The sequence below is a fragment of the Podarcis tiliguerta genome (assembly GCF_965153285.1).
Source record: "Podarcis tiliguerta genome assembly, chromosome: 8".
In the NCBI taxonomy this organism is placed as follows: Eukaryota; Metazoa; Chordata; class Lepidosauria; order Squamata; family Lacertidae; genus Podarcis; species Podarcis tiliguerta.
The window spans coordinates 62,131,417-62,155,116 of record NC_139541.1 but is presented as its reverse complement, the minus strand read 5'-3'; the positions used below and the strand labels follow the sequence as shown (position 1 = coordinate 62,155,116).

At 42.6% G+C, this 23,700-nt stretch overlaps 1 protein-coding gene across 5 annotated transcripts in view; it reads right to left on the bottom strand.

Annotated features, from left to right (window-relative positions):
* Positions 1 to 6,488: 6,488 nt before the first annotated feature.
* The window catches only part of ARID1A (AT-rich interaction domain 1A), a 123,050-nt gene continuing 105,838 nt past the window's right edge, over positions 6,489 to 23,700 (bottom strand). For all 5 annotated transcript variants that reach the window (XM_083454690.1, XM_083454691.1, XM_083454688.1 and 2 more), the window contains 10 exons: positions 21,633 to 21,842; positions 20,981 to 21,185; positions 16,084 to 16,216; positions 15,788 to 15,957; positions 15,497 to 15,638; positions 14,614 to 14,739; positions 14,412 to 14,508; positions 11,509 to 12,382; positions 10,714 to 10,844; positions 6,489 to 9,511 (listed from right to left, as the gene is read on the bottom strand). In XM_083454690.1, coding sequence (XP_083310816.1) covers positions 7,799 to 9,511; positions 10,714 to 10,844; positions 11,509 to 12,382; positions 14,412 to 14,508; positions 14,614 to 14,739; positions 15,497 to 15,638; positions 15,788 to 15,957; positions 16,084 to 16,216; positions 20,981 to 21,185; positions 21,633 to 21,842 — 3,801 coding nt within the window. In that variant the 3' untranslated portion in view covers positions 6,489 to 7,798. The remainder of the gene's footprint in view (positions 9,512 to 10,713; positions 10,845 to 11,508; positions 12,383 to 14,411; positions 14,509 to 14,613; positions 14,740 to 15,496; positions 15,639 to 15,787; positions 15,958 to 16,083; positions 16,217 to 20,980; positions 21,186 to 21,632; positions 21,843 to 23,700) is intronic.

The following is a 23,700-nucleotide window of genomic DNA, read 5'->3' as shown; positions in this document are numbered from 1 at the left end:
TGTGACTGTTGGCTCAACACAAGGCTGGGGTTCTCAGAGCACAACTTGGGCCTTTATAAGCAATCAATGGAGATAAATGAACCCCTCTTCCTTCCGTCTTTCTCTGTGGAGCAACTACCTTTTGCTCATCTCATGGTATGCACCGCCTTTTAATTTTTCCATTTGAGTTGCCGCTCCCTGTTCCAACTTAGGATTCTTGCCTCACCTACCTTTGGGACTTTAGAACAAGGATGAACAGAATTTATGCTTGCTGGAACTACTTTGTTTTTTGCAAGAAACCCAAGATCCACCTACGGAAAGTATGTGCAAAAGGCATTCATACTAACATTAAGTAATTTTGAACCTAGGGATTTGTTTTGAGTACTGGAATGGAATGGAGCTCAGAATCCTTCCACATACAACTCCATTTCTTATTGCCCCTCAGCTCTTTTAATTTTATATTTTAGGGTGGGATGGCAGAGGGCAGCGATGGGGAGGGATATTGTGGCTGAGATTGTCAAACAATTGAGCATCAGAAATCCTTGCCAATGGAGAAATCTATCCATTTCTGATTTAAATTTTTTGTCAGTCTTAAATAGTTTGTCCCATTTCTGCATAGTTCATGTATTTATTTTAACATGAAAATTCATTTTTTGCACACATGTTCATGTACATTTATCTTTATATAATTATGTTTGTATGCCATTTTGCCTAGTAGACACATTTCTGTGCAAGCAATTTTTTCTCATTCATTTTAAACATTTTTGTGGTTGTTTGAGAAGCATATCACAAAATTCAAAGAAGTGCAAATTTCAAAAGACAGATGCATTGAAGTTCAGGTAGTGCAAATTTGGCACAATGATTTTCTCCCCCACCCTATCTGTAAGTCACCCAAGTCATCTACCAGCAAATCCATATCAAATTTTTGTTTACCTCTGCTTTAGAACATGCCTTGGACAGACCCCAACAATCCTATTCAATAGGATTAGTTTGCCTGCCTTCAGATCTGGGATGGCGTACACACACCATACATTTAGTGAGCAACCCCTATGCACAGCAAGTTGACATTCAGCCTGCCAGTGTAAGTCAAGCTAGTATATCAGATCCAAACTCTGTTCAGCAGCAGGGCTGCTGCTGCTGCTCTGCTTAAGCCTGGCAGAGAGAAAACAAGCCTATGGAACAGTTGTCTATGATGGGTTGCCTGGTCATACAAAGATATGTTGGCTGTTGAAGATATATTGGCTGTGCTCAGCTGAGCTAGGAATAAGCCAGCGGAGATGGAGATCCGCTGCATCCTAAGGTGCTCATTCCAGCAGACCTTGCCATAGGATTTCCCCCTTAAAGAACAGTTAAAGAACATGACTTCCCCCAAAGATTCCCATGAACCATCATAGAGCTACAATCCCCAGCACACTTAACATAATTCAGTTACCAATATTATTTGGGGGTAAGTTATGTGCTTTAAATGTGTGGTGTACCGTACTGGCCCGAATATAAACTGCACTTTTAACTGAATATAAGCCACTCCATTCCTTGCTGCTCCTGGCTGCATACTGGGGGGTGGGTGTTACCAGCGGTCTTTCCCCTTCCTCGCTCTCTCTCTTCCGGGCCTTGGGGGAGAGAAAGGGGGACTACGCACAGGGTGTGTGTGTGTGTGTGTGCTGCTTTCTGCACTCCTGGAGCTGTTTGCCCCAAGTTCCTGACTGCATACCATAAGGTCGCAAATATAAGCCGCACTTTAATTTTTCATGATCAGAATTTGGGGGGGAACACTTTCCTGAATAGGAAAATGTCATGGATGAAATGGCCCTGAAGAACACCTTATATGATGTACTTAGAGAACTAGATTTGAACATTGCTACTAGTGGCAAATGGCTGAGGCATTGTGGTCAGTAGATATATCAAGATATCCCACAAATCAGGATGAATTTGTGCAAAAACAGTTTCCTCCCAGTTTATAATTCAATTTGGCTGCTGCTAGTACAGCAGGTTTACAACACCCATCATCCCTAACCACTGGCAATGCTGGCTGGGGCTGATGGGAGTTGAAGTCCAATATCATCTGGAGGCCCTAAAGGTTCCCCAATCCTGATTTAAGACATCTAAAGCTGTACATGGCATTTGAGATCAGCTATAAGAAACCTATTTACTGTCCTGTCCATACATGGGATCAGGCAAAAGAGTGCAAAGACAGGGCCTTCTCGGTGGTGGGACCCTCTTGGAACTCCCTCCCACTGGAGAATCATCAGGAACCATCTTGTCTTGCAAAAAAATGGTTAAGATTTTTTAATTTAAGCTAGTTTTTCAGTGACCTGTACCTGTACCTGCAGCAATTTTAGTACCACTTCCTTTTATTTTACCTTCTTTTCATTTTTAATGGCTGTATTATTATTTTTAAATGGTTGCATTTTGCTAGATTTTCTTTTACTTGGGTTGTTTTTAAATAGAAAAGTGGCTACAAGCATTAAACTAACTTTTTATTCTCCAAGGTTTTTAATGGCAACTAATGGCTGTTCTTATGTCATTACCTTCTTCTCTTCTTAAGATGTTTTAAGGCCATTTTGCTACACCAAACTGCCTTGGATATTTTAACAAAAAAGTAGCATATAATATTTAATAAACAGAAGCTACTGTTACATAGGCACTTTCCACATAGCATTAGCAACCATCTTCTCCAAGGATTTAAGAGATGATTGCTGTCATTTACACAGAAGAGCAAGTGCCCTTTGCAACTAGTTCACAATTCATATCCATCTCTGAGAACAAGATAATCAAGTGTGAAAAGATCTAAACATTTTCTTCATAACACAAGTAGGGGACAGGGAGGAACCCAGAGAACAATCCACTGATAACATGACCCACAAGCAGCAATGACAAAAAAAAAGGACTGTGTGGCTATATTCTCTCCTCTTTGCCTTATGATGGTTCTGCAGAACACTATAAGACATTATTTTATTCGTTATCCAGGAGTGGAGGCCTAATATTCTCTTGGCTTCAGGGTTGACTTTGGAAGCTAAGGACACCTTTGTTCTATCAATTCAACTTCCTTTAGTGCCATTTATAATCACATTAAAAATTTAATTGGTTTGAGTACAAAACAATTCAAATATGGAGATTGGCTCTTCTGTGGCAAAACAGGTGGAAGAGACAAGAAGGTTGTAAAGGTTAAAGGTAAAGGACCCCTGGACAGTAAAGTCCAGTCGAATTCGACTATGGGGTATGGCACTCTGCTTGCAGGCCGAGGGAGCCAGCGTTTGTTCACAGACAGCTTTTCTGGGTCATGTGGCCAGCATGACAACCACTTCTGGCACATGGAACACCATGACGAGTGCCAGACTGCATAGAAACACCATTTACCTTCCTACTGCAGCAGTACCTACTTATCTACTCGTGCTAGTATGCTTTCAAACTGCTAGGTTGGCAGGAGCTGGGGCAGAGCAACGGGAGCTCACCCCATCTGCAGATTCGAACTGCCAACCTAATGATTGGCAAGCCCAAGAGGCTTGGTGGTTTAGACCACAGTGCCACCCGTGTCCCCATACAAGGTTGGATCAAACATTAGTCATACTCAATTTAGACCCATTAATGGACACGACAGGTCTATTAATTTCAGTGGGCCTACTCTGAGTAGCTTAGTTGACTACAAAAAGTTGGTCCAGAGCTTACAGTAGAAAACCTAGGAAGTGGAGCACATAAAAGAGACAAGAGTGGTGTAGTAGACAGTGTTGGATGAAAATGAGGGAAACCAGAGCTCAAATCCTCTCTTCAGTTATCCTCTGTAGACCCCTGAACTTCACTGCCACTAACATTTGATGGCTTTAAAGAGGAGCAAATTCATGGATGGTGTCTTAATCATGGACTACAGGTTTTGACTGTTTGAGGGAAACATGATACCAGTAAATACCAGTTGCTGGGGAACAACAATAGAAGAGTGTTGCTGTTTTCATGCCCAGCTTGTGGGCTTTCCAACAGCATCTGGTTGGCCATTGTTGGATTATTTGATCCAGCAGAGACCTTCTTAACTTCTCTCAGCTGCATCAACTAAATAGGAAAGCTGGTATGCAACTCCCAGAACTCCTGAAAGGGAAGGATGCAAATATAATACATTTTTTTGTTTTAAGCTAGATTTATCAAGGTCTTAGATATTCAATGAGCTTGAACAATTATCCTCTTTTTTTGCCTGCAAGGTTTTATTTTCATCCTCATGAAGTAGGAGGGAAATCTCTCTGCCTCTATGGGTTGTAGCCAAGCCAACAAAGTTCTAATCAGAGTAGACCCATTGAAATCAATGGGCATAAGTTAGTCATGTCCATTCATTTCAATAAGCCTGTTTCTTAGTATGACTAATATTGGATACAACCCTATATTAATTTATTTAGTGACCTATCTTCTTCAGACCACTGTGTCTCAGAGGGGCTAACAATGCAAAATGCAAATAGCTTGGATCAACTAGACTAAGCTAGCTGCACTTACCCTCTGTTGAAATCTGTGGCACTTTAGCCACAACTTTTAAGTTTTCACGTTGATTTCAGTAAGGCCCAAATGTGACTAATTTGACAGTTTGGTACCTCTGTGCTATGGCCTTAGTTTAGAAATCAGAAATATGATGGCTTGCTCTGTATTGTATTTGTACTCAACCAAATATTTCTAACTACAGTATTTGAAATATTTCTAACAGTATTTGAAAATAATCCTTAATTTAATGTGTACACTGGATGTGGTGATTGACAGAATGCTGCAACTGGATAACCCTCGTTTATGTCCCAGGTAATAATTTCACGACTGGACCTAACAGTCAGGGGTCCCTTTACCTAATACAGTGGTACCTCGGGTTACATACGCTTCAGGTTACAGACTCCGCTAACCCAGAAATAGTACCTCAAGTTAAGAACTTTGCTTCAGGATGAGAACAGAAATCGTGCTCCGGCGGCGCAGCAGCAGCAGGAGGCCCCATTAGCTAAGTGGTACTTCAGGTTAAGAACAGTTTCAGGTTAAGAATGGACCTCCGGAACGAATTAAATACTTAACCCGAGGTACCACTGTAATTTCTTATTCTAAAGCCTAAGAATTATCTATGCTTGACCACAGATGAAGACTCAAAGCTGAAACATGTCTGTCCAATTAAGCAAAGGAGTACCCATTTTTAATTGGCATTTGCAGAGTACAGGAGTGCTTTAGTAATATGTGTTTGCAGTGTTTATTTCAGGTTATGGAATATTAAATATCTATTATTATGCTTTTAACTCCTTTTCAAGCACTTTATCCTTAACTCTCCTTTCCACCCCACATTGTACACTGTCTTTGCCTTGAGCACCATTTTCTGCCCTGGGTTCCTATGGGAGGAAAAGGGAGGGATATAAATGGAGTATTTATTCTTAATAGTAATAGCGAGTAACTCAATGCAGCACTAAGCAGATTGCAGCATCAGCGCAAACATGTCTGCTTGCCTGAAGGAACAACCTGCCCTCTTCTCCCTTGTGTGCTGTTCTCGGGGTTCTCCTGACCTCCCAGAGCCATTTTGGGGAAACAAAAGGGGAGGAGGGGGAAAAGCTCCATTACTATTATGTAGAAGGACAGAACACAAATTTAGCTAACAATTCCCAAAGCTGTTAATACTGGCTTCACAGAGGTATGTAAATTTATAGCAGCTTTTAACCTGGAAAAGTGCTTTACTGTATTTCTTGTTGTTCTTTATCATGGGTAGGCAAATTAAAGTTCGAGGGCTGGATCCGGCCCAATTGCCTTCTCAATCCAGCCCGCGGACGGTCCTGGAATCAGCGTATTTTTACATGAATAGAATGTGTCATTTTATTTAAAATGCATCTCTGGATTATTTGTGGGGCCTGCCTGGTGTTTTTACATGAGTAGAATGTGTGCTTTTATTTAAAACACATCTCTGGGTTATTTGTGGGCATAGGAATTCGTTCGTTTTTTCCTTCAAAATATAATCTGCCCCCCCCCCAACAAGGTCTGAGGGCAGTGGACCAGCCCTCTGCTGAAAAAAATTGCTGATCCCTGTTCTTTATGAAAGTTGCTTATTACCATTTCCAACAGGGTCAAAGAAACTGACCTCGTTTCAGAAACACAGAACTAGGAGTGAGGGAGATAAGATTTATCCATATATTCTGTATTTTTTACCTGCCATTACCCACTTTTTCAACACCTGTAGATGTCATGAACAGGATTGATTTATAAATTCTTAGCAACATGGCAGGCACACTTTGGGGCCCTCAGGCAGAAGGTGTTTAAAGTTAAGGTAAAAACTCTTCCAAAATCAAGAACTGCTTACTTTTCTAATCTTCAAAGCAACAACTGTTTCCTGATTTTAAAACAGAAATCCCACGTATTTCCCTTTGGAAGTGGGCAGTCTCTTCCTTTAACCCAGGAGTCGTTTTTTTTCTTTTTAGAAATGCAATTTACATTTATGAAATCAATCCAAATTAGAAGTGTGGATGATCCCACTAGGCGGCCTTTTGGGCCATTCAAAAATGAAAACCCTCACAAACATCTTACCAAGATTTAATGTACATTTATTCTTAACACGTGGAACATATAGTATAAAGATTTCATACTGAATAAATGATATTCATTAAGCCAAAAAAGGAAAAAAGGGAGGAATTTACATCAAGTTTTTTTTTTAGCTACATCGTCTGAAATACAAATATGCAGAATTCATCACTGAAAAATCTCAATTGTGTTTCTTCATCAGGAACTTCAACTGAACCTAGAACTTTTTCACACCTCGATTAGAAAGAAAAACAAAAAACAAAAAAACCCCAGGAAAAATAAAACTATAAGTTGATTGGCTGCTGAGACAGCAATGACTTTATACACAGAGACCTGTACAGCATCCTCCAGAGAGAGAAAGAGAGAGAGAAATAGAGAAAGAGAAAGAAAGAGAGAAAGAGAGAGAGATGTCTGGCAAGAGATTAAATAATTGGTGTCTCGCTTTTGCAGGTCATCAACTCGTTTAACTCGTCATACTATAAAGGGGTGCAGGGAGAAGGGGAACAAAACTGCAAGGAGTCTGAGGGCATGTGCAATGTACAACGTCATATATATATACACACGTGGCAGCCATGAGGCTGCAGCTAAAGGTTAAAACCAGTTCTAAGAGGTGATCTCAGGGTTATTCATACAATCAAGGAGGAAGAGAGAAAGAGGTCAGGGTGTTGTAGGTTCACACATGATACTTTGGGGGAAAAGCCTTTTTTTCTCCTCAACATTAACTAAAAACATTTTTAAAAACTACAGCTTGCTGCTGATCCAGCTTTTTTTCTTCTTCAATGTGAGACATTATTACAGTATGTTTACAGTTTAAGGTGTACAGTACATGAAGTTCTACACTCTACTGCACAGGCCTCCATTGGACAAGGTCTGTTAACAACTGGTAGCTTCTTGGTTCCTGCAAGATTGTGAATGTACAACGATAAACCACACAAGAGTTCAGCAGTCACTTTTTTTGTCCTTCAGAGTTTACCATTAAAAACAGTTATGAAAGTAGCGCCTGTTGATGCGGTAACAGGACAAAGTTGTTTTCCCCAAACTCACTGTAAACAACAGCAACTTTGGTTAAAATAAAAAAAGTCTTTTTTTTTAAATGTAGGCAGAACTTTGTCTCCTTGAACAGGGGTTTAGGACAGATCTGAAGGGCAGAGGTGAGGGAAGGGGGAATATCTTTTTCCCCAAGGTAGAAGCAGGACAGCGCAGGGCAGACAGTGGATTCTGAGGTGGTTTTGCATAAATAAAGGGCAACAATCAGTTTCTAAGTCCTCCACTCACACACACGCACACAGGGGGTATAGGCATCCCACGGCTGTCATGACTGGCCAATTAAAAACAGTACATCACAAATAACTTGTGAAACCAACGAGTTCATCAGAGGTGACACGGAGATGTCCAACAGCCGTGACTCATATAACGTGAACTCAGAGTGGTTCTCGTCCACTTTGGCCAGGGCGAGCAGCGCTCGAGCTGCCCGACGCATCATGTCCACACTGGTCGGCTCAAAGGGAGGGTTCTGCATGTGCATCAAACTGGCTTGGCTCTGTTGAAACTGAGTGGCTGCCAGGCTGTCCTCCAAGAAGCCTAACAAGTTGCCAATGCTGCCCTTCTGCACAGCAATGGCTCTAGCTGCCAAGCTGTCGCCCTGCGCCAAGTTGGCCAGTAGTACCACAGCCATCTCCCGACACACCGGGTTCTTTCGGTCACTAAGGAAACGCACCATGGTGCTGTAGAGTTTCTCCAAGCGACTGAAGGGAGGCGTTGCAAGGATCAAATCCACATTGTTATCCTGGATGCTGAGTTTACTGAGGGTTTCCAAAACCAGTCTTTGAGGGGAGAGGACAGCATTAGGCCCCAGGGTTGGAAAAGGATCTTGGGCTTCTGCTGAAGGACACACTGCCCAATGGAGGAGTCCATCTAGGATAGGCAAACAGATGCTCTCGGGGTATGGTGAAAGGTCCAGCTGGCCAGAGATGTTGGCCAATGTGACCAAAGTGTTTTCACGCAGCATCTCCAAGCAGTCCCACCACCACTCCACTTTGTTGCAGCTCACTCCTTGGTCCTGCTCCTCTTCTTTCTCATATGTCAGTGGTGCCTGTTTGCGTTCTGGATGCTTATGGTGCAGGAGAATCAGTTTCCCTAAGATCAGCAGCAGACCAGGGTGTTTAGACATCTCAAAGTCATTGCCTGGCACAAATGATAAACTCCTGATGATGTTAGACACACAGATGCAACGTTTAGACAACGAATCCTGCCAGTCTAGAAGCGTGCAGAGGGGCGTCTCGTCTTTACTGTGAGGTTCGTCCTCCAGGATTTGTATGTTTCTGTGGCTCTGAGCTGGACTAATGCCAAATGGGAATTTACCGCTTTCCTTTGCCACCTCCACATTTCTTACTCCCTCCTCCTCTGCCAATGAGCTGGGTCGTGCTGAAAGCATGTCGTCCATGGTAGCCGTTATCCTTTTCTCTGGAGGACTGTCAGATGGAGGGGATACTCCCTCTCGGGTGACTGGGTTGCTCTCAGCTACAGAATGTTTTCGCAAAATAGAGTTGCAAGGAGCTCGCTTGTGAGTCAACGACAGCTCCATTTTGCTTTCAAAGTGGGTTTGAATGTGTTCAGTGGTGTCTCCCCCACCAATCCGCCAGTGCAGCAGCCCGCTCTCAAATTCCTGTACCCGGCCAAGTTTGTCAGAATAATCTACCACAAATGGGTCATTCTTCTGCACTATCTTGACTGGAAGCTTGTCAAATTTACTGACTAGCTTTTCCTCGTTGCTCTCAAGAGGCGCTGTGGCTTTATTTGCAAAGGCAGCCTCCTCCTCCCCTTCCTCTTCCTCCTCACAGTTAGGACTCTGTGGCTCCTCTTTATCCCCCTCTTCAGGAGGAGGACTCGAAGATTTGCTGACCCTCTCAGGATCCAATAGTGTTCTTTGCCCTGGATCTCCCACCTCATATTCCTTCAGGATTCCAAATATTTCTATCAGGCATCGTCGGAAATATTCCACTAGTAGCTCCAACAACCCTGGCAGCTGCAAGGGAACAGAACATGAAATAAGAAAGTGCAACATTTTCTTGCCCCTGAAGACAACTTTGGCCCAATTCAGACATAATGCCAAATCATAGTTCTCTCTCCAGTTTGTGTCAAAACCACATATTGTCATTACATCCAAACTGGAAAACTGCTTGAAAACCATGCTCAAACCTTTGTTTACAATTTTGGTTTGCAGTTGCCCTAGATACCAGGGTTTTACCATAGTTTGAATGACAAGTGCAAACCATAGTTTGCCAGTTCAGACATGATGGAAAAATATGGCTTGCTGCAAACAAATAAGGGAGGGTAACAGTCGCAGGACCCAATGGAAAAAGTAAGTGCACAAGTTCTAGGTTCATTCATGTAGCACCAAACCATAGTTTTATGTTACATCTGAGCCTAGTTTCAAACCTGTAAGTTGAAATGCATATGCTAAAATACAATCAAAACTTTCAATGTTAGTCTGTTGCACTAAAACCAGAGTGTCTTGAACAACCTTTAAAGAGTCAACAAATTTAATATAGCTTTTATGAATAAATGCCCTGTATATCAGGACCTCTCATAAAGTGGACTAAGGCTTTTGTGGACTAATGCCCCAAGGAAATTGTTTGGGTCTTTGTATTTATTAACTCGCAAATCCTAACCCTAGTAGGTCCTGGGCTGCGGTGTTGTTATTGTTATTGTTGTTGTTGTTTTGTCTTATCCACTCTTCACCATGTTTGTGAACCTCCCTGATTGTTTGTGAACCGCCCTGAGACCTCCGGGTATAGAGGGGTGTATAAATTGAAATAATAATAATAATAATAATGCCCCAGCACTTAAAATTTCACTGATAAGAAAAAATTGTGTGCACTTACAGTTAACATTCTGCACAGATACAGATACCAGTTAAGTAATGCAAATTTGTCTAGATTTACATACTTTATATAACTTTGTTACTTCTAGTCATACAGAGGGACAAGAAGCAAAGACAGGAAACCATATGGCCTGATTTCTGGAAGCCCTATCCACCCCCAAAGATATCAAGCCTAATGTTTCAGCCCTAAGGATATTAAATGATTCTCAAGACGCTGAATTCCACACTATGCAGAATACACACAGCCCAAACTTTAGTCACATTTCTATGTTAATCTTTTGCTCATGTCTTTCAATTGCACTTTTAAATTTCAAAAGCCCTGTCTCCTGGAGGTGTCAACTCACCTGGCTAAGGTTGAAGGTCATTATGCTGTTGTCATCATACAGCAGAATGTTTATGGTATCCAAAGCCCACGTACTTTCAGCCAGTAACCCAGATTTCAGAGACATCATTACTCTCCAAGCTTCAGGTGTTCCTGCAACATAGAAACACATTTGATGCAATTTGAACTCCCAGAATGAAATGAAACTAAACCTGTCCCTGAATCCTGCTTTCTACATTGTACAAGAACCAAAAGCAAGCCACCCAGCCAGGTGGACTAGACTTGAATTCTCAATCCACAAGAAATCACCCTTGCACAAATCTAAGAAAGCTCTTGCATGGCTCCCAATGATTTCCATGAGGTTTGCAAAATTCCCTGTGGATTGCATCCAGCACATGAAGGGATACTAGACATAACCACAGCAACCAAGACCACCTATTTCCAATCTAAGAGTCCTTTCCCTCATAATAATGTAGCACTGAGGAACTCCAGGCCTCCAGGCTTGACAACCCTCATTGGCCCGTCTCTGCCCATGACACACCCCTCATTGGCTCTGCTCTGTGTCCTCCTCTAGTGATCTTACCTGGTTGGACTGTGCCCTTGAATTGTAATAATACCTCTTGCTTGCCTGGATGGAGTGGTGTGTGTCCAACCCCCCCCCCCCCCGGATGTGTGGTCCCTGGAAGATTGCCCACAAGTGAATGCAGCCCCTCAGGCTGAAAAAGGCTCCAAATCCCTGCATGATACACCAAAGGGTGTCTTGTGGTCTGGCACACACCACTTTCCCATCAACTCAAGGGAATGAAAGCTCAATTACCAATATCTTTTGTGGTCAGACGTCGTCTTTGTTTCATCACAGGCTGTGTAGCTTCCACTGATCCAGGTGGGAATGTGATGTCCCGTCGTATCATAGGAGGTTGTACAGCTGCTGGTGTTATATGTGAGGCAGGGACAGGAGGCCCCGCCTTTTGCATCTTCATTCCTGAGTGCAGGAATGGAGATTTACTTGGAGAGGTGCGGTTTTCCACCGGTCTGGGAAGAGGTGCTGGACTAGATACCTGAGGAATGTGATTCTGCATGCTGGGTTGGGTCTGATAGTTGGGCTGGGGCGGCCTTGTCATTGGGGGCACAGGGGCAGAGGGCCCATAAGGAGGCTGGCGGTTTCCATGAGAAGGCCACGGTCCTTCGTGATTAACCCTCTGATCCGGATGTAGCATTTCATCTGTTCGATTCACTCCGTGATATGCAGGACCCTGGGGTGCAGAACCAGTACTCTGCCGGTTGGGATAGCTGTAGCTCATCTCGTTACGCCCTTGCCACATGGTGCCTTGCTGTGGGCCCTCTGGAGTGGACTGTATGGGCCCACCCATCATTTGAGGAGCAATATTCTGCTGTGTGCTAGAGCCTGGGGGAGCAGAGACCCTCTCTCTGACAAACTGGAATGGGAACTGGTTCTGTGGCCCAGCAGCAGGTCGGCGATCTGTGGCAGGGTATGTGTTCGGATACTGGTTATAGATTTCCTGCTGTGAAGAAGGCTGAGCAGTTTGCTGCTGGCTTGGTTGTTGGGTTTGTGCCGGAGGCAGCTGCTGTTGAGCCTGTCCCTGGCCTGTGCTGTACGGTACATTGTACAGTTCCCCTTCGTGTCGTTTGGCTGGGGGGCCATAGTTGCCATCCATCGGTCGCTTATAGTTCTGGAAAGAAAACAAAAGCTGGCAATTCGTAAGTGGCTCTCATTCTAAGAGATTATGGGCAGGAACCTACAGCATTCACAGAACAGCATGAAGTCATCAGTTTCCTCTCATCCTACTCAGAACTGTTCTCTGGTGTACCAGGGTTTGGTACTAGAAGCTTCAAACCTGATTATCTCCTTGTCCAAAATGAACAGCTGTACTCTGTTTACAGAATATGTTGTATATCTGGTTCAGGCTGGAAGAGGTTTTCAATAAAGTACATTGAAAGCTAACCTTATTTTGCCTCCCTCTCTTTGCTGTATACAGGACTATATCAAGGCACTTTGGAGATAGCCATGGTTTCCTTTATATACTAGGAGGGGAAAACACAATCAAGTCTAAGACTGGGGACTGGATGCAATTTAACATGATGCTGGTTTTCATAAGCCTTGCTCACCAGGGCCCACTGTACTCGATCACATCAGTAACTGCAAATTTGACTACAGCCACATGGCTCCAGACAATAGAAATGATTTGTGGCAAGGGGTCTGTGGCAAGATAAGAGTGTGCAGAGTTATGCCAAAAATAAAAAGAGTAAAAGGTGTCCACTGCAAACAGCTGGTTAAGCTTCTATAACAGGGCTTTTATTATTAATATTTCAACCTTCAAGTATCCTGCTATGGTAACATTATTAAGGCAACGCTATAAGAATATTCAAATCCTGGATTTTTTGGTTATAGACCACGCTTTACAACTGTAAACACCTTCTCATCCAAGTGAGACATAATTATATTCCAGCTTTGAATTCAAATAAGAAGATAGGAGTCATACATACTGCCAAGACTGAAAGAGAACCCTGTACACAAAATTACACTGTGATTATGTATACAGTGGTGCCCCGCAAGACGAAATTAATTCGTTCTGCGAGTTTTTTCGTTCTACGAGTTTTTTCGTCTTGCGAAGCACCAATGTGTATTGACGGTTTCCCATAGGAATGCATTGGCGGTTTTAAAAAAAAAAGCGCAAGACATTTCGTCTTCGAAAGCAAGCCCATAGGGAAATCCGTCTTGCGAAGCAACTCAGAAAACGGAAAACTCTTTCGTCTTGTGAGTTTTTCGTCTTCCAAGGCATTCGTCTTGCGGGGCACCACTGTATTAAGAAATACAGAAACTAAATTCTATACAAAAGGGAGATCTTTGAGGGGTAGACACCTATCCTAAATTTCCTGAACTACGATTTGATTTCGCTCAGCTACATTTTAAGATAATTTTTTACCTTACCACACCAATTTTTTTATTGATAAGAAATACATTGGAAAAGAAGAAACAACTAGCAGTGCTTGATTTAACACAGAACACAACTACTTTATAATATGATCATAGGAAATCAAGAAAGCATAAAACAGCGCAGCTACATAAGAACATGATATAATTATAAACAAGCCTTTTACATATGTAGCTTAAGTATGTATACAAACTCAATGAGAAGTGTAAGCTTGCTTTTGCAGGATAATATCAGTTATATTATGTCTAATTTGAGAAAAACAAACTTTCATCTCATCAATGCAAAGAAGTGTTTCTCTTTTCCAGGCTTCTTCAACCTCGGCCCTCCAGATGTTTTTGGCCTACAACTCCCATGATCCCTAGCTAGCAGAACCAGTGATCAGGGATGGTGGGAATTGTAGTCCCAAAACATCTGGAGGGCCGAGGTTGAGGAAGCCTGCATCTCTTTGATCTTTCATATTTGTCAGAGCGGAAAATCTCTGTTCACAACAATATGTTGCAGAGCCAATAATCTTGAATAGAGGCATGGATACGGTTTCTGATTGTAAATCCCCCCCCCCCAATATTTTGATACAATACTACACTGAAATATTCAAATGTTTATTTTATTTTCCTTGAATCTTCCTGCCGCACTTGCCATCCTCTCATGCCACTCCTTTTGAGAACCACTGAACTAAACCATTACTATCCTTCCCTTCTGTGGCTGCTCATAGGTCGCAACTACCACAATCTTTATCAGTAGAATTGCAAAACTTCAGGGAGCTCACCTGCTGTTGTGGCTGATATAGGGTGGTTTGTTGGCTAGGAAAGGGGCTGCTGGAGGATGTACCTTGAGTGGGAAATTGATTGCCATAGGAATCATGTCTGCAGAAAAGATGAAAGCATTAGTTTTCTTCCCAGATGCACAGAACACCATGGAATTCTATTGTGACTGTATTGCTGACACAACAGAGGCATACTGGAACCTACCGCTGCTGTGGCTGCTGAGGATATCGGCTTGGGGAGTACATCCCTGAATCAGGAGTGGAAGGCATGATGTTGGGCTGGGGTGTTCCGGTTCCTAAATTGGTTTCAGGTCCCATTCCAGCTTCAGTCCTGAAGGAAAACACAGCACACCCTCACACTATAAGCAATTCTAGCCCTCATATACAAAGAAATAATCTAACACGGGATGGGGAGCCTGTAGCCCTCCAGATGTTTTTGGACTCCAAACTCCCATTATCCCCAGCCAGCATGGCCAGGGATGGTGAGAGTTGTAGTCCAACATCTGGAGGGCTACTGTTTCCCCATACTTGACCTAACAGCACAATCACCACTGCAAATAAATATAATGCATGTTACAGAACCAGGGCTCTCTTTGCCTTCTGCAGTTCTGTACAATCTTGCACATTTTGTATAGAATTTTAAATTTCTCATTCCTTGTAGAATTTCTAGTCCTCATTGTCTCACAAGGTGGGGTGGTGCTCATGCAAGGCTCCATAGTTCAGGAAACAGAGTCCAGCCATCACCTCATCTGTCACATTTTCTAGTCCTGTTCCACTAACACCACAATCCTTCAAAGCCTGCCTTGCCCATATCCAGCCCCCCTGCCACTTACATACTCCTGAAAAACATATTCACCTGTAAACCCAAAACTGAGACACATAAATTCTGTGAAAACTGATATTTCTGGGAGAAAAATGCTTTGTTCATTTAGTAAGTATTTGCATAACTGTGATTTGCTTGGTATAGGAACATAGGGTCTGTATCTGCTTTCATTTTTGAGAACTGCCTTGTTCTAGGGGAAAGGTGGGATGGATGGATAAATCATTCAATCAATAATAGAATCAATGCATCCAGGATGAATACTCACCTCACTCTCTCATAAGGGCTATAAGGATAATGCTGCCTCTGCCCCATGGCCATATTAGTCATCCCTGGACCTGTAGCACGGTTATAAGGATCACCCATACCACTGTTGGGGCCCTGCCCTGAGGACATAAAGGGATCACTTCCTGAAAGTGGAGAAAGGAAACCATCAATCTTCAGCAGGAAGACATGAAGCTATATTGGACATAAAATTAAAGCTATTTTGTTCCAAAGCTCCTTTCATGGGATTAGAGAGTTTAATGGCTCTGTGCTATAGTATGAAAGATAACATCACCTTTTCTCATACTGCCATATGGATCCTTTGTTTCATAGGACATGCGACCCATCATGTCAGAAGTATTCATGCTGGGCTGGTACCCTGGGTTTGGAGTCATGGAGTTCCTCTTCTGGAAAGTAGGGTCACTGCCATCGGGAAAGGTGTCCTGAAGGCCCACTGAGTTACTCCTAAGCCAACAAAAGGAGGAACTGTTTTAACATGGAAGCCAATCAATGCAATCTATTAGAAAAGCCACAGCCAGGCACAGCAGCCTTTAGGCATTTGTTAGTAGCAGGAAGTTGACTGCAGAATACCTGATGCCTTGCAAAGGGGGCATTTGACTGTGTGGCGTAGATGCAGGAGTTGGGGGCTTCAAGTCTCCTCCTTCCGCCATGGAGCTACTGGTGGACTGAGGTGTCTGAGGGCCCTGCATGGAGCCTGAACCAGCTGTAAGTAGAGAAGAGAGGCATCAGCTCCATGGTAAATAGAAGCTACTAAGAAAAACCTTGAAGGATTTTATAGCAATGCAAACTCTCAAAGGTAGTACTTCTTGAACAGGGAAGTGCAACTTCCTGAAATCCTAGGATATATTGGGAGTCAATGGTCATCATTTTTATAACAGAACTTGCTCTTTCCTACACACCAATGCCTGTGACTATTAACCCAAATTTGCTAGGCTTAACTGAAAAGTGCTGTGAACTAAACCACAAAACAAAGTCTCCTAGGAGAAACAATGTTCTGAGCTGCATCTTTAGGCAGGGAGGCAATTCCGCATCAGTATGGTCCAGTTTTGCACATGAACAAGAAAGGCATGCTGATGGCAGATTAAACACCCAACTCCTAGTTCGAGCTCCTCAAGTAAAATGTTCTAAAAGCACGGCACAGGACATCTCCATTGGAGCCTTCCCAGGAAGTCCAAGACAAATTCTTCTATAGAAGGCTAAGGAAAAGGGATCAAGCAGCTACTCTGGACCGTTCGACACAAGACCACTGGAAACTGTCTGAAAATCCAGGTATACAATATCAAAAAGCCAGCTGTGCAGTTTATTGAGTTCTGCTGTTCCAGCCCAACCACAGCCTCTAATGGTGCCATCTCTCAGATTTATACACTCCTAGCAGCTAGTGAAAGCCAAACTCTTAATTAAGGTTTCCATTAGTTACCATTTTCGGCACTGATATCCCTTGCCTCAGCCTTGCAAGTTGATGAGTCATTTCAGCTATTCATTAAAATCCTCTAGAGGTCAGCTACAGGTCATGTTTGTTTACGCCCCACCTTCCTGGCACCCTCTCCCTCTGCTCCGCTGCTCCCTCCCAGTCTGGGGACATCTCCTGAGAAGGAAGGGCAGAGGCAAGCCCAGCAGGGAGCTTCATTCATAACCCCTCCCCTCACACCCTCTCCCCATTCATTAGCCTTTCAGCTCCATTCCGTTCCCCTGGGAATCCAACAAGCAAAGTCGCTGCTGCATTCTAATACACTGACATCAGCAGGAAGAGGTTTCGAGACATTCCCTGTGTCGCTGCCATTTGTTGTTCGTCCCCACCCCCTGCTGTCCCTCCCAACTCACAAATTTACAAACTGCTGGAGGGATGCCAATTCCATACACTGTGAATTCAAGCCTAACTGGCTGCACTTCCCAGGGCACATGTTGCCAGCCATTCATTCATAACCAGGAGCCAAAAAAAGCTGAAAGGGTTTGGGGAAGGGAGGGGGGATCGTGGAAGGGAGAGAGAGAGCAAGCGTATGCTGTAGCAGTCCAGGAGGCAGCATCTAACACACAAGACACTACTTGTGCAGCACTGTAAGGAGGAGTTTAGCACCACAAATGCTTTAAGGAGAGTGGCAAAGCAAATCAGGACCAAGCACCACAAACCCACACATAATAAATAGGGGGGTTTTGCTGGCTGGAGAACCGTGGCATCTTCCACAAGTGAGCTGTTTGCTGTAACTACAAGTTTACCCCTTCAGATATACCCCTAAGTGCACAGATCAGCCCCATCCAACCACAGGAACATGGCTTTTCCCAGCCACAAGCATTAGCTTTTCAACAGAAGCCAACAGAAACCAAAGGAACACAGGACATTTAGTTAAAAGAGGCCTGCAGGTAAATCAGCCAAGAGCCAGTTTTTGGAGCTGTACACCTCTTAAAGGGGTAATAAGTTCTAGAGAGCTAGCTATGGTAGCCTCTCACGGCAGCTACAAGGAATACTGCGGCACTTTGGAGGTTAACAGCATTATTGCACTGTAAGTGTTCAATGGTTTCTTGTCCCACTACAGTTGTTGGTCAACACAGCAAAAATCAGCTGGTTGTGTTATCACCAATTAATGTACTTGTGAGTTTTTAAATTCATACGCAACCTCACCCTTCAAACAAACTTTCCTGGAGAGGCTTTAGAATAAAAATGTTGTTTACAATAAATATATACAATAAATGCAGCAAGTGAAACCTACAACAATTGTTTTTGAGGTGGTGGGTTAGGGATTATGGGTTTTATCCAACTGAGTTCTAGAGCAGACCTATTGTAATTAATGGACCTTAGTTTGTAATGTGCATTAATTTCAATTGGTCCACCCTGAACGGGACTAGGACTGGATATAACCCTATGAAACGTAATGTTGATAGCCAAAATGACACCTGTATCCCTGATGCCTCCATCAAATAATTTGCCACAGGGGCATCCCCTCACTCATGTGGTGTGGGATAGATAGTGTGTCACTTGGATACTCCAAGCAACATGTCACCACACCTTCTCACAACAAAAAAAATTACTGTCCAGGAGGCTCAGGTTCAAATGATGCTGTTGTTATGCATCCCCCTCCACTAAATTTACTCAGAATAAGCAGCCACAGTATTTGAATATGAAAAGGATTCACACTGCAGAGAGCAGAAGACGGAAGCATATCCATTTGCACAAGAGAAGGGGCACAAAGCAGCAGGAAAGGGGTAGTTACAGGTCCTATGATGTCTATCTCAAATTCCCACCATGTCCTCTTCCAGCAATGGATTTCAGACTAGGTCACCAGAAGGGAGCAAGAGCACATCACTACTCTCAGTGATACTTTTACTGAATCCCAGCTAGTGCATTCAGCAACTGAACAGTATTGGACTGCTCAAATATACAGAATGATTCCAAATGAGGGACTATTGTTTTGTGGAATAGTACGTCTTCCTTGTACAGCAGGGGGGTGAGGAACATGATCTGGTCAGAGTTCTGGATCCTGAGTTCTGCCACCTCTGGCTGCGCTACTTTGACAGGCATGTCATCACCATGATATTAGGTGATCCATTTTTCCTTTGCAAGGAGGCTTGGACTCAAGCTGCACAGCAAACGCAGATCCCAGTCATTCCAATCAGGGCTTGAAGTCAATACCAACCAGCTGACTGTGACTTTAAGCCCCACTTTTAGCAGGGACTGGCTCTGCTTGGGAACTCCCATGTCGAAACAATCCCAGCAGAGCTTGTATTTGGCATCCAATTTAAAATACGATGAATACAAGCCCCATTTGCCAAGGAACAAGAAGGAGCTCATTCAAAGGCGCCTGGTTGTTCCTATGCAGTATTTATCTACCTCACACATGACATATACGATGCCAGGTTTGGAGCGAGTAAATGTGACTTGAGGGAAACAGTCTCACAGGTCAAATTAAGACTCTTGTAGGCACCAATTAGATTTGAGGACCAAAGGTCCCAGGATCAACCTGTGACATCTTTAGTCAAAGGGATCATGTAGCAGGTAATGGGAAAGTACTCATCTGACATCCTGGAAAGCCACTGCCAGCCAGAGATGACAACACTGGATTTGATGGACAAATCACCTGATCTTATGTAACACAACTCCTAATTAATTTTTGGTTGGCTGCTGGATGTCACTCCTATTTGATACGTCAGCCCCCAAAACCTCTGACATGTCAACTGTTCTCCATCATGCGGCTGTGAAGGAAGTTACTTCGGAATGTAGCTACAGGCATACAGTGCTACCTTGTCACAATTCTTTAATATGCCTCCCCCAATTGATTCCCACAACCATGATAGTAACACAGTAGCCGTGCTTGCAAGTCATGTTAAACCATGGTTTACTGAGCAGGAAGGAGCACTATAAGCCTTGGGCTCACATTCCCACCTTCTCCCCCCACATATGGCCAGGAGTATAATAGATGATCAAAGTTCTGAGAAATTTTCATGAAACAAGGATTGGTCAGCATAAGTAAAAAATGAAAGCAAAAGAACTTCAATCACAGCAGTGTTGCCTTAAGAAAAAGCAGTGCTTACCTTTACAGTGAAGGGGTGGGGAAGAAAGAAAAACTTTTTTTTTACAGTGCCCAATTTGTAGTGGATATTAGTCTTTTTTTTTAAAAAAAAAATCAAGTATATGGATTAGAGCTCTTCAAACATTAAGACTAGTATGCTGAAGAACATTAATACAGCAGTAGCAGTGTATTTAAGCCAATTGTTAGTCTTGGTTCCCATTTTTCTCGTACTAGTCCCACCCTTCACTGCAACAATCCCAGGCTGCTAGAAAAGTCAGAGTTATGTGGTTTGCAGAGATACAATGAGTACCACAGAACTACTAACAGAAAATTGACATTTAGCACACATATTTGGCCCATTCAGTTGAGTAGCATGTTGTGATTGTACAGGCAGCTGTGTAAGGACACAACATTATACGTAAGAAGTGAATGATATGTTGAAACCAGGTCTTCTCAAGTTCTAGATCAGATACCAAATTTTTTGATCCAAACCATGAACCCATGAGAAATCTGCAACATATCAGCACTAAATCTATCATTCCAGGCTTATAAAGCATACTTTTGGGTTCTAAAAAACAAGGTGTCAAATTTGAGATATACAGCAAGATGTTTTCAAGTCTTAAGCGAACAACAGAAAGAAAAGTCAACTGTCTCTACATCAGTGTATAATCCCAGCATGCCATCCTTTATCTGAAAGAGCTACCCTGCCTGGAGCAGGCAAAAGCCACCTCCAGTTCTTAACGATGCTCTAACACCTTTACAAATGCAGAAAGTCTGCCTAGATAAATCATATTTGTAAATATGCCTTTAAAAAATATATAACTGCCACAGTTCCACATTCTGGTAGAATAAGGACCCTGTTGAGCAACTGTGATACATTCATACAGGGTGTGGCCTACTAGACCCTGATCTAGACATTACAGGACAGGATGAATTCAACACTTCAGAAGTCAAAGTTGACTCACCTGGAGATGGAGGCTGTATTTTGGGTTGCGACTTCTTTGAATCAGTTGCAAAGATGTCTGGGGGAGGATCTTCTCCTCGCTCAATCTTACACTCAAAGGCATAGAGACACTGGATGTACTGCTTCTTCAGAGAGCTAGCTGCACTGCTGGAGGTACCCACATTCAAATTGGTTGCTAACTCACGCCATTTCTTGTTTTTGTTAACCTGCACAAAGCCAGAAGAGCCAACTTTTAAATCCAAGTCACATCTCCTTTCTAAAGCATGCCACAGGCAAAGTGATACACTTCTCAAGTAGTGTTTAGGAAAGTAAGGAAACTCAAATACAAATCACCAGTTTCCTTCCTCATAACAAAGGATTAAAAAAAAGCAATAAGCTATTTATTGTCCATCTTAGGGAAGCAAATATAAAAACACAAGTTCAAGAGGGGAGGGAGCACTAACAGTAGTATTACTACCCCAAACTGATGTAGTAATGTGAATAAAAAAACTGAAGCAACCTATCAAGAATTTTGCTTATCAGGGCAGAGAATTTATGAATTAGATGTGGCCTTGTGCATTCCTCCAGGGTTAATAAGATATATAAACGTATGTTGTGTGTAAGACGGACCTGAGAAAGGGAATCTTAACAGATACAAGATTAAGTTAACTCACTTGAGTCAGCCCTCCAATCTCCTTCACAGAGACATAGAGCCGATACAGGTCTAGGGGTTTCCGGCCCACAGCTGGAAGATTGGTCATGCCCATTGCTTTCTCTTCAGTGAAAGCCAAATAGCGATCTACCCACATCTTTCTTTCTGGCTCACCACCCAGCTCATATAGTTTAGTAATCTTTTCATTTGTAGTAGTAGAGGAGCTGGATTTCTAGAGAAAAAAGAGGGGAAGAAGCAGAGTAAAGAATCACACATTAAATTAAAAGCAATCTGAGAAAAGGTAGGTCTTCGGATATCATCACATAACGCAGGGAGAAAAGCAATGACACCATTCTTATGTAGGCGCACCCACCCTACTTCAGTCTAAGTGCATTGTGGAAATCTAGGTTAACATCAGTTGTACAATAATTACAAACTGGTCCTTTACTGCAAAGATGACACTGACATTGCAGTTTAGTAACATCCAGGTTTCATTACTGCAGTGCATTATATGTACAGCTGTCTCTCTGAAAACTTCACAACTATTTCAGAATATGATAGCCAGGTCATTAACTAGTCATGAATCTAGCCAGTGTGGTATAGTGATTAAGAGTGGTAGTCTCGTAATCTGGTGAACCTGGTTCGCATCCCCGCTCCTCCACATGTAGTTCCTGGGTGACCTTGGGCTAGTCACACTTCTCTGAAGTGTCTCAGCCTCACTCACCTCACAGAGGTGTTTGTTTTGGGGGAGAAGGGGAAAGGAGAGATTGTTAGCTGTTTTGAGACTCCTTAGGGTAGTGATAAAGCGGGATATCAAATCCAAACTCTTCTTCTTCTTCTTTTATCTTTTGGAATCAACACATTACATCCATATTCAAATACCTTTGTGGTCTTCAAGTTTGTTTCTGGGTACAATTCAAAGGGCTGGTCTTAATTTATAAAGCCCTACATCATCTGGCACCATGGTACCCTAAGGGCTGCCTGCTCTTATATGAACCTGCTCAGCAGCTGAGCCATCAATGAACTTTCTTGGATGTTCTCATCTCCAGAGGTTATGCAGGTTGCTGCTAGACAGTGGACCATGCCCAAATGATGCAACTCCACCTGAGGAATATATGTCTAGCCTCTTTTTAAATCTTTTAGACTTGAAATGAAATCTGTCCTGTTCATCCATGCATTTGTTGATTAATGACTCTGAATTCATATTAATTAGCTTTCTGTTTCCATTATTGTTGTTTTATTGTAGTCTCATTGTTTAATTTGAATTAATCTCGATTTTCTGCTTTATTTGATGGCTACTAAAAGTGCCCTGAATTTTCTTTTTATAATGCTATTTACTGATGTGCTGATACTGTCTTTGCTGCTTTGTTTACCAATATAGGATTTTGGTTAATGTGTTCATTTGGTTATTTTTGTCAGCCACTTTGCATGGGGAGGGGGCAGGTTGCAGAAAGGCAGTACAGGAAAAATTAAATAAATAAAATTGCATGTATGCTAAATACAAACTAAAACACTGTAAAAACAAGTATTGGAAACAAATGTAGAAGAAGTGTTAACCCTAGAAACTATGTTCAAGCAGTACAACTTACGAAATAAAGCTGATTACAGAAGTATGGTGCATCTAAAGATGGCTGAGATCCTATGAAAGTTTAATTTCAGTACAAATGTGCCAGAAAAATGAAGCATAATCATCTAGATTCAAGTCTTGCTGGTTACAGTGATTATGCAACAAGTGAATAGCCAATAAAATAAAAAGCCAATATAATGGGCTCAAGGAGAATTTCAGACATTATCTTTATGGGTGTTGAAAGAGAAAGATAATATTTACAAACAAAACGTCACAGGAGTTTTGGGAAAGCTGCAGCCTCATTGAATCCTTACAGAGAAGAAGCCTGGACTCACCAGTGACTTTTCCTTTCATAAACCACAGAGAGGGGTATGCCAAATAGTAAAACTTCTCAGAATTGTAAGGCATGGCCCTATTTAAGTTGTCCCTCACCCAGCTCCCAGAAGAATCAAGATGCTATGAAGAGCACTCTTCAGTAAACACATATTGTATGTTTCTGAAATGCAGGCTGCTGAATTGTAAG